At 37.6% G+C, this 11,152-nt stretch overlaps 1 protein-coding gene and 1 non-coding gene across 3 annotated transcripts; one reads left to right on the top strand and one right to left on the bottom strand.

Annotated features, from left to right (window-relative positions):
- Positions 1 to 299: 299 nt before the first annotated feature.
- On the top strand, positions 300 to 405 carry LOC142512985 (small nucleolar RNA R71). Its single transcript, XR_012808956.1, has one exon. It is a non-coding gene; the product is annotated as a small nucleolar RNA R71 (small nucleolar RNA).
- A 6,309-nt stretch (positions 406 to 6,714) lies between these two features.
- On the bottom strand, positions 6,715 to 9,867 carry LOC142505532 (pre-mRNA cleavage factor Im 25 kDa subunit 1-like). 2 transcript variants are annotated; one of them, XR_012804444.1, is made up of 9 exons: positions 9,372 to 9,867; positions 9,213 to 9,258; positions 8,536 to 8,629; positions 8,354 to 8,427; positions 8,191 to 8,277; positions 8,001 to 8,111; positions 7,646 to 7,749; positions 7,194 to 7,324; positions 6,715 to 6,933 (listed from the first exon to the last, which is right to left on the bottom strand). XR_012804444.1 is itself a non-coding variant. In XM_075618557.1 (7 exons), the coding sequence occupies exons 1-7, from the start codon at positions 9,542 to 9,544 to the stop codon at positions 7,681 to 7,683; spliced, it is 654 nt and encodes a 217-aa protein (XP_075474672.1). In that variant the 5' UTR covers positions 9,545 to 9,862; the 3' UTR covers positions 7,386 to 7,680. The 2 variants fall into 2 exon arrangements, 1 of the variants encoding a protein (XP_075474672.1); XM_075618557.1 differs by lacking the exons at positions 6,715 to 6,933; positions 7,194 to 7,324 and having other exon boundaries at positions 7,386 to 7,749; positions 9,372 to 9,862.
- Positions 9,868 to 11,152: the final 1,285 nt, after the last annotated feature.

Below are 11,152 nucleotides of genomic sequence, written 5' to 3' on the forward strand. Positions count from 1 at the left end.
ATATCTCTTGAAGACGCATCGCCGTGCCACCCACATTCAAGCTGTCTAGTTTCCTGTTTAAAGCATCAAGTTGTGCAGTAATAGCAGAAAAATCAGTTACCTGGTGAACTCCTGCACTCTTCCGCTGGTTGTTTCTTTCAGATTGAGGGTGATAGCTGCTAGCAGCCATCTCCTCTAACAATTCATATCCTTCCTCCGCGGTTTTTCTCAACAGGTTTCCACAAGCAGCAGCATCTATCATAGTACAGTTAGGAGTAAGCAAACCATAATAAAATGTTTGAACGACTAACCCAAGTGGTAACTCGTGATGTGGGCATCTTCGTAGTAGATCCTTGAAGCGTTCCCATGCCTCATATAAAGATTCCTGATCGAATTGAGCAAATGTTGTAATGTCTGCCCGCAGCTTCATGGTCTTGGAGGGAGGGAAGTATTTGATGAGAAATGCTTTCGCCATGTCCTCCCATGTAGCGATCGAACCTACAGGCAAACAATTTAACCACGTTTTAGCTTTATCACGTAAGGAGAAAGGAAATAAACGCAACCTAACAGCATCATCAGAAACTCCATTGAATTTAAAAGTATCACAAATTTCAAGAAAATCCGCGATGTGCGTGTTTGGGTCATCTACTGCAGTTCCTCCAAATTGGACTGTGTTCTGAATCATCTGTATTATGGCTGGCTTGATTTCAAAGTGATTTGCCCGCACGATAGGTCTCACAATGCTAGGGCGTGCACCCTCCAAAGAAGGTTGGGCATATTCCAGCATTGGTATGCGGCGCGGTATCTCCATATGTCTATCTTCACGACGTTCCTCCTCTTGATCATTCAACTGCCTCTCCATCAGTTCTTTTAGTCTCTGCTGCTGTCTTCTCCTGCGGAAAGTTCTTTCGATTTCAGGATCAAACTCAAGCTCCACAGTCAAGTGACTTTGGCATGCACTAGACAAGATATCTGGAATAAAATACGGAGTGTTAGCTAAAGAAAAATAAAATAACGCTAAAGAAAATGACTAAAAATAAAATTGTAGATTAACAGTCCCCGACAACGGCGCCAAAACTTGATCGAGCAAAACTTGCACAGTAAAATCCCCAATAAAAATATGGTTTTGTAAGCTCGAAAATTAATCGCAAGTGCACGATGTCAAGTAATAGTATAATGTAAGTGAGTACGAGTATCGTTCCACCGAGGACTGTATTTAACAATTATTCTTTTCAGTTATGAGATCTTTAGCAACGAAAATTTGATTGAGTGATTAATACTACTATGCTCAAAGCAAGATGTAAATAAAATGCTTTAATAAGTAATGAATGAGAATTAATATCTAAAATGTTGAGTAAAATTCAATGAGAAATGAATTTGTTGGGAATTTCGGTTCACCTACCCCTCGTTAATTAATTAGTTCGTTCGATAGTGATTATATGCTTCCGACAGGATTTCTTTTACAATTGAACACACTCTCTTGAGCTATGCCAAACTAATTCGACTCAATGAAGCAATTAAATGTCTTTAGTTATTTATCAAGAGTGAATCACATGTCGATTTATGAAATCCCCTAGTTTTCGACCCTAAGGACTATGACTATCGGCGCATATCCAATTTCATATGTCTATGTAAATTGTAGATCCACGGATTAAACTACTCGTTCATATCACAAGTTATTCTCTCGAACTCACTCGCAATATAAAAACGTTGTTAAAGTTAGCTACGCTCTAACAACACGAAGAAAAACAATAGTATAATAAAGAATTACGCAACAATCGAATAAAAATTAATTCAAATCAAAGTTTGGGGTAGGCTCTCCTTAAATTCCAACAAATATTAAAGTTTAGCTACTAGAATTCATGATTGAAATCAACAAAATTAAGTTCAAGTGACAAAAACTAAATAAGAAATACTAGAAGTGACGAAAAACACGAAGAGCGATGCCCGGAAATCTTCAAATCTTCAATCCAAGCGCCAGAGGCTCTCCAAAGCTTCTGGTGGCTGAATAATGGAGTCTGAATAATCCCTAATTCGTGCCTCCCTCCTTTCCATATCTTCCCTTCTCCAAAATAAGGTAAAAGATCGGACAAGAAATCTTGCCAAAATTAGGTGGCGCTCGGGCGGTCGGGCGGTAGAATTTCACCGCCCGAGCGCCACATCTTCTGTCCGTCTCTTCAGCAACTCGCTTCTCGCGCCCGAGCGGTAGAAAATTACCGCTTGGGCGCCAACCTTTCTGTACACAATCTTGTTGGCTTAGCACTTGGCTCCGAGTTCCGTTTTTTCCAGCCATTTTTCCTGCAAATTCGTCACATCCAAGTGAGACACGATCACATGCAAATGTTTACTCTAAAATGAACAAAATGTAAACGAAATGTACGCATGCACAATGCAAACACACACAAACTAATGTAATAACGCGCGTAAAAATCACACATATCAAGTAAATATTATTTTCTTGGAGAAAAATGGGGCTAAGAAATGATTTTTATCACATTTGAAATTTCCAAAATGGAGCTTTGAAATAATGACCAAAACATAACAAATCCCGGAATAAGGTCCGGCCACGCCTTGCGACTACTTCATGAATGCCTTGTAATCGCATAGAGGAACTCGAAAATTATGATGATAATATCATATTTTAAGAGTTTCAATTATGGTATTTGATCATTGAATGTTTTTGGAGATGTGGATATATTATTGTGATAAAGAAAGATTCCATAAAACTCTAGTTTTTTTTATTGATAAACCTAATATCTTCCTAGTATTATTAGTTTTTGCTCTAGTTTTCGGGTTTTTTCTTTAGACTTCTCTCTACTCCACACTAACTTCACGTGAAAGAAAGAAAAGAAAGACGCATGAATTTTTCATATCTTCTCAAGAACTTTAGGCTAAGTTTTATTTTTAATTCAAGTGATATCTCATCTATTTCAATTTTCATAAATTCAGTGATCTGTAATTGTCGTAAATGATTTATATGTGAGTAATGATAAATTAGGTATGTTGTGTGATCATAGCATATCTAATCTAAATAAATCAATGAAACTGAAACTGAAACTATCAATTGTAGTTGTCCCGGTTTTTAGATTTTAGGATTAACTGTTGTCACAAAACAAAAATTCTATCTTTAACTAATATGGAACGATGTCGTGCTTAATTAGTTACTGATAAATTTTGACTGGATGCTAGGTTTGATCAATTAAATTTGGAGAACACAAAAATTTTAGCGATTATCCATATAATTCTAAGGTTAATTACTTGAAACTACATGAATGAATAATTTGTTGACCTATGACTAGTGATACATTGAATAGTAGAACCCCTTGAATTAGAAATCAGTAAGATTAAAACTTCTCATTCGTTAATTATTCATCATTGTTATTTATTTCTTGACTAAAAATTATTAATTTTCTTTGCTTTTTAAGTTAGTTTTAATATTTTATTTAGTCTTTATCCAACAAATCCCCCAATTTTTAATTGTTTTTCCTCGAAAAAAATAAATTTTTTTATTTCTTATGGATTCGACCATACTCACCATTAAACTCGTTTTTTTAAAGAGTAAGAATTTAAGTTGGTAGTTCGAACGACAACACATCAACACTCAATATGTATGCCCAGTCGCTATTTATTATTAAAAATAGAGATAATAGAAAGAAATTTGGTGTATTGGTGATACTCACGGGAAATTTAGGGTCCGATTCCAGCAAGTGTCACTAGTCCAGACGGAGGTTTCAAAATTGTCCCAAGCCTGAAATCACGAATAAGACCGTTAGAAGAGTGCCATGCGGGTGTCCTAGCATAGCTCCTCCGACGCTCAAGTCAGAGACTGAGGATAAAAGTGGAGAGTAGCTAAGGGTGCTGCTGAAAAACAATATAGTGAATGAATGAGTTAGACACCCAAATCTGGTATTTATAAGAAAATACATGGGCCCGTGTTGGGCCTTCCATCTTGGTTGGAGATGGGCCAGGGGTCCAAATGTGGTTTGGGCCTAATGTCCATGGGTTATCACCAGTCTCTCCATCCCGAGTCAAACTGAATCGCAGGTTCGAAGTTCGATTAATTGTGTTGTTCTCGGTTTACAACATGTGAGTTGTGTGTTCTTCCTCTACTGCTCATTAGTCTCCACAAGTTTGGAAACAAATTAAATCATCTTCCCATCTTGAAGGGTCAGATCTATGTTGGACTCTCCTGTAAATAGAGGTCCCCTTCTCACTTCACTCTCATTTCATCTGCACAGTATTTTCTCCACCCTTCGTTCAGCACGTCGCCCACGCTCGCCCTTTGCCATTGTGCCCTCGCTTACATTTATCCATCTCGTCCACAGCCACAACCGCGCAGCCCAGCCCTAGCCTCACCTTGCACGGCGTCGCCCAACTCCCTGCCTCACGGTGTTGCTCACTCTCGCCCCTTCATCTCAGCAGTTCGCCCTCGTCGTCTCGCCACAGCCCTCGTCTCTTGCACCCGCCCTCGCCTATCACAGCCGCGCCTCGTCCTCTCGCCTCGTCTCCTCCTCGCACGTCTGTCCTCCCTCTAAATCGTGCAGCCTTCGCCCCTCACCACTCCACAGCCTCACGCACGCCAACGCCCATCCTTCTCCCGCACCCACCCCTGCCCTCGCCCTCCTCGCTCGTGCCTTCTTCAGCGCAAGCCCTCACCTTGCACACCAGCAAGCCCTCGCCCTGAATGCCGCACACATCGCAAGCCCTCGCCTCACCACCGTGCGCCTCGCCTTGCCAGTCACCGCCAGTGCCCTCGCCCCTACATCCACTGGCCTCGCCCTCGTCCAGCGCCCACACATTCTGCCCCTTCACACGTTCGCCCCTCGTTCCAGCCTCGCCCACAGCCCCTTCTCGCCTTGCCCTACACCATCACCATCGCCTTGCTTGCGCACCCGCGCCATCAACCTCGCATCGCCCTCGTCCAGCGCCCACACATCTTGCCCTTTCGCACGCTCGCCCAGCCCACCCTCGTGCTGAAGAAAAAAAATTAATTGAATTTTAGTATTTAGGGAGTAAAATCAAGTATTGGTAGACTCGAATTAGATACTCTTTGTACCAATTTAGGTATCACATTTTAACTTTACAAATGACATATCAAAAGTCACTCAATATTACTTGAAACTATATTTTTTCATACCTCAAAATAATAAAAATTGAGTTTTAAAAAGGTAAAATCAAGTATATGTGGGATCGAATTAAGTACTATTTGTACCAATTTAGATACCACATTTTTAGCTCACAAATCTCATCATCAAAAGCCACTCAATATTAACTTCAAATTATATATTTTGGTATCATCAAATAATCAAATTTGAGTATTTAAAGGGTAAAATCATGTATTTGTGAACTCGAACTATGTCTTATTTGTTTTAATTTAGGTATCATTTTTTTACTCTACGCCATCAATATTAACTTCAAACTATATTTTGACATCCCGAAATAATTGGATACAAGTATTTAGGGACTAAAATCAAGTATTTGTAGACTCGAATTCGGTACTCTTTGTACCAAGTTAGGTATTATATATTAACTTCACATGACACCATCAAAAGTCACTTAATATTACTTGAAGCTCGAGTATTTTCTTACACATTTGGAGTATTCAAATAGCCAAATCAAATATCTGGAACCCAAAAATAGATATGTTATCGGTCAAAATAAGTACATTTTCTTATTCCATGATGAGTAAGAAACTGTGTTTTTTCAAAAATTAGATGACATGAATAAGTCATCTTAATGCATTTTCAATGAAAAGACCAACAATGACTAAATTTATGGTGATCGTTCGAAGACCCAGTATTTTACTACACATTTGGAGTATTTAAAGAGCCAAATCAAGCATCTGAAACTTCAAAATAGATACTAATTTATATGTCAAAGTATCCACTTAATCTTATTTCATGATGAGTGAAGAAATATTTTTTTCTAAAAAAAACATAACATGAATAAGTCATCATAATGCATTTTTAGTGAAAATCCAATAATAACTGAATTTGTGGTGATTGTTCGAAAATATAGTATTTTTTTACATATTTAAAGTATTCAAAAAGCAAAATCAAGTATCTAAAACCCCATAATAGATACTAATTTGATAGATAGAAAAGATACAATTATTTTGGTTATATTTATTTAAATAATAAAAGAGCAAAATGTAAATTTATCTTTGTAGGAAGTTAAAACTAAATTTGTATTATTGTCAGATATTGATTTGAAAAAAAATCATCCAGAAATTGAATCTTAAATTAAAGATGTACATATATATTTTTTTCAAATTTACCCTTAAAATAATCTTAAATTAAAGATGTACATATATATTTTTTTCAAATTTACCCTTAAAATAATGGTTAGTGTTTTTATTAAAAAAAATACAGGCATGTTGTATGGGATTGAGGTCTCTCAACCTGTCAAGTCGGCGGCCCGTTTGCTTTTTGTCCGTGGGTTGTAAGATATCTACATGTTATTTATTATTTGGGAATATAGAGTTCAGCATTATACGTCTCAACAATTATTTGGAAGGATCTCGTTATAATCTGATTTTCTACCTAAAAAAACAATTATATTTTGAATTAGAGAAAGTTATATTTATGGAGTGCTGAAAATACGAAAATTAAAAAATAACACGTTTTTCAAATTTATTAATAAATCTACAGTCTAACGGACATAGGGAAACATCGAATTACCCGACTTTGTATAAGCCCGAGTGGAAAGCCAGAAGGTCTTTTATAGAACCGATAATTCACTATTACATATGGAGCTAGCATGGAATACTCAACATTCAACTAAACAATACTGGTTTTTACACACAACAATTGCAGGAGACATTTATAAATGCCAACTTCAACAGTCAAAACCTCAAAAGATATGCCCATTCATGAAGAACTTTCCGCATAAGAAGAAAATTGCGATAGCGAAATATAGCAAAGTTTCTCGAATTCGTAGTCAATGCGTTGGTTTCTGCAGCAACAGAGACCTCTAAATTAAGGTATAATAATAACATGAACTTCAAGTATGACAAGGTTCATAACCACCATATCCCAAGATTCAAAGCATCATATCTACTGTGGCAGTCATTAGCAGATAAAGCTATATGCAAAAAATTTGTGAACAAATTATAATTATAACAAACAGAAAAACATTAGGCAAGCCTCAGCTTCAAAATGGAGATATGACATTTCTCAAACTAAATACAACAATCGCATAATTCAGAAACTTACCTCTTTCCATCGTAGCAAATAATTTGAACCTCCAATTGCTTGAGCTGATGCAAAAATTGATCAAGCTGTGACCTTTGGTAAACAGAACAATATCGTCCGCTGATGCTTCAGTTTGTAACAGCTTCCTTTACCTGAAACTTTCAATCAGATATGTTTTCTAAGTATATAAAAGAATCAAGTACTCCAACTTCCTCTTTGAAACCAGCGATTGGAAGTATTTCCAACTTTAATTTCTACATATGCAACATATTCTGTCTTATTTAACACAAAATTATCATCATCGTAAACAAGGAACGTCCATATACGGATAACAATACAACTTTGTATACAAACCCATTTGTTGATAAACATATATTAACAGTGTTCTCATCTCAAAAACAACTAATATATCTGAAACAGCCTTTCCTTGAATAGCATCCAGGGCTGTTCTATGATGACTGCTGCATGCTTACCACACCAACACAATGGCGAAGAATTAGTACATTCATTATTCTACAATGTTGAAGGAGAGTTTGGATAGCAGCTGGGGGACTCCAGATATAACTGATCCATATGCCTACAGAATACAACAATTGGGACAAGTTATTTCCTAGTTAATTGCACAAACTTTAAAGAACACCCATAAAACACAAGTATCCGGTTTGCAGTGAGCTGCATTTTGATCACAAAAGGGAGAGCATTTAAACATTAATACCATGTTTCCGGCAGCAAAAAGTTAAAAACAATTCCATTTAAATCACAATAAGATTAGCATGGAATTCAACGTGGCTGCATTTGATCGGAGCTGTGGCTGCAATTAAGTCATACCTCTTCATTGTCATGAAGTTGGCACAATGGAACAGCAAGAAGTTTGAAGTTCCTTGGTACGATGAATCTCCGACTTGCTGGAAGCTTGACAAGAAAAAGTTTGTGGCACTCCTGAAAAGATGAGCATTAGACAATCAAGGGCTTCTGGCAGATATCGAAATGTAAAACGCTTATATGCAGAGAAACTCACCTTAGGTTTTTTTGTACCCGCCGGCAAATATGGATAAAGAAGTGATTCAAAGTTAGGCCTCCACCAAATTCCAAGACATTCTCCAATCTGGAAATCCACAAAAAGAAATGTTGAGCAAATTAAAGTAATCAATCCATCATCGGGAGATTGTGATTCTTTATACCTCCCACTCAGGACCCCGACCATCTTCACCAACTGATAAGTTGCTTGAAAGCTTGCGTTTTAAGCCATCAATATCTACAGCAGAAAATAAATTTTAAAGTCCTGAACCTTGCCTAGGATTTCTGTCCAATTACTATGTCTAGGAGCCCAATTAAACGAATGACACCCAAAATTGAGATTTACCAGATTCACTCGCACGTAAGCGGCCTCCAGGAAGTTTGAATGTGGAGTTTTGTACTTGAAGCAACAAGATATGCGGGTTTTTAAACAATTCACCCTGTAATTAGAACTACTTATAATTCATGGATTGGGATGCATTGCCATCTCAAAAGGCAGATGCAGTCCATTATCATGCCGAAGTTCATGGATCAAAGCCAAACTATATATTTGAGAGAGCGAGTTGGGACTATGGATGGATGGTTAAACTGAAAGAAGTGCATCAACTATATTACATCAGATAATAGGGTTTACATAATTGAATCAATTCATAGAAAGATAAGCTGGAGCGGTATGTATGAAAATCAGGTAATAGGATTTATTTTCCACTCTTCATAGTTTCATACCACAACTCCGCTAATATAATGAATTTGGCAAAATAATGGACACCCTCAAGATATGGCAGGTATCAGTTTGCTGAGTCGAAACACATTCAAAGAGAAATAACAAAAACAACATAGTTAAATATTATTAGCAAGTCGGTCATGAACTTCTATCGAGCAGAAAATGTAAAATTCGAGTACATCATACTGAACAATCAAGACGATTACCAATCAGTCACTACTATGTAACACCATCGGGAATTAAACTACAAATCCAGCATGGTGAAATAAAAGAACACAAAGAAAAGAGAGAATACGGACCACAAGCACCGCAGACACGTATTTCCTCATCCCATACGCATCATAGCTGATTCCAAATCACAAATTCAATAACTTTCCAAAAAACCCACATCATAAAAACACCCAGAATCAACAAGAGAAAAACTCTCCCATCATAAAAATCAATAAACTCATACATACTTGGCCTTCATTCGCAAAACCCGTTCAGCTACCGTCTCATCCCTCAACGAGACGGCCTCTCTGGAGCCGAAGTAGTAGCAGCTAAGGGGGTAAATATCCAGCTCATCGGTATCACTATGATCTGCACTCTGGTGGGAGTAACCATTCCCCAAAACCACGGTTTGATTGGCCATTTGAGGACGATTCCGATGTGTCAGAAGCACGGTGCTTAAACAGTGTAAGAGAAGAAGCGAAGGTGGTAGAAGGATAGGGAGGAGTGGCCGAGTGGGGAATGAGAATACATACTATATTCGGGAAAAAGCAGCGGAGTGGGAAGGGGAGTGGGAACGCGACGTGGCTGTACTGGAGAGAACTGGAACAATGGTGGCACGAATATAATAGTGAGAAGGAATAAATAAAGGAAGGGTAGTGATATTGCCAGAGCAGTTTTCCTAGTGGCAGAAAATTTGTCCTAACTCAAAAAATTTGTCCTAACAAATTCTACACCAATTTGCTAGCGTCAAAGATTGGCACCGGCCAAAATATGAGATCCTTACCAGAAGCAGGATTCAAGGCGTGTTTACTCCCATTCATGGGGTCAAAGCTGCAGGTTTTAGTAAGAAATATTGGGACATAAATGTTATTGATGTAATTGATCTATTTACCAAATCTCATTAATTAAATCAATTTTTTTTTCTTTTTTTTCCAAGAAATACTAACACAGAATATATTTATTGAGAACCGGTCAATTTTATTCATATTTACAATAAGAAGTAATATTTTAACATAAAAAATAATATTTTGGCATTAGCGACACAAATAGAATATTCGTCTCACAAAATTGATATGTGGAACTGTCTTACAAGAGTTTTTGTGGAACAGAAAAACATACATTAACACATATGTTAAGGTAATTAAATGTCATTGGATCAATGATAATCCGAAAGCAACAAATCCATTGATAATATAAGATGTGAATCGATTATAGTTGGGTTATCGTGAAATTAGTGTGGTGTGATACTCCCGAAAGAGCCAGGGTCATAGATAACCCGGGACAGTAAATGGCTAGCCCGAATCATGATAAATTTGCAGAGGGAGATTGTAAGTAGCTGGGCATGTGAGTACTCGGGATGTTATTTACCCGAGCAACCAGGAGCCCGAGTTCTCGGGCGAATTCTCGGGTGATGGTTTTCTACCCGGACTACCTCGAAAGTAGTACCGTACTCGAGTGCACAAGTATGAGAGGTCTTACGCTTGGTATCATTACTGTCAGGATCACATGGGTTTGGCGTGTCAGAAAAGTTGTCAGAAAGTAGGGTATGAGCAATCATCCTGCCTTAATTAGTAAGTGAACACTGAAAAACAAGGTCATCATTGAATTTTTTCCTATAAATAGCAGGTTTGCTTTACATTAAACTCGTTCACATACATATTGCCTACAGTTTGTATCACAAGATTCTCTAAAAAGACTTCACTAACTTGAGCGTTAATGGGAGCCGGATCGATTACATCTTACCTGGACTTCACTGACTTGAGCGTCGAAAATCTTCCGGCTCTCATTAACGCTCTTTCTCCTTTGAGAATGCAAGTCCAGGTACCCGGACAACCATCTCTAGCTCATCAACTCGATCCGGTGTAATCGTCCATCAAGATCATACCTGATTCACCCGGTCATCATCATAGTGTTTATTTTTTTTCGGAACATTAAAGTTATAAGTTCTAAAGGTGTTTGTATAACCTAAAATAATAAGTATGATATACTTGACAAGATAATAAAAACTCGGGAAAAACATTCATTCGAA

This window comes from Primulina tabacum, chromosome 10, assembly GCF_025594145.1.
Source record: "Primulina tabacum isolate GXHZ01 chromosome 10, ASM2559414v2, whole genome shotgun sequence".
Classification (NCBI taxonomy): Eukaryota; Viridiplantae; Streptophyta; class Magnoliopsida; order Lamiales; family Gesneriaceae; genus Primulina; species Primulina tabacum.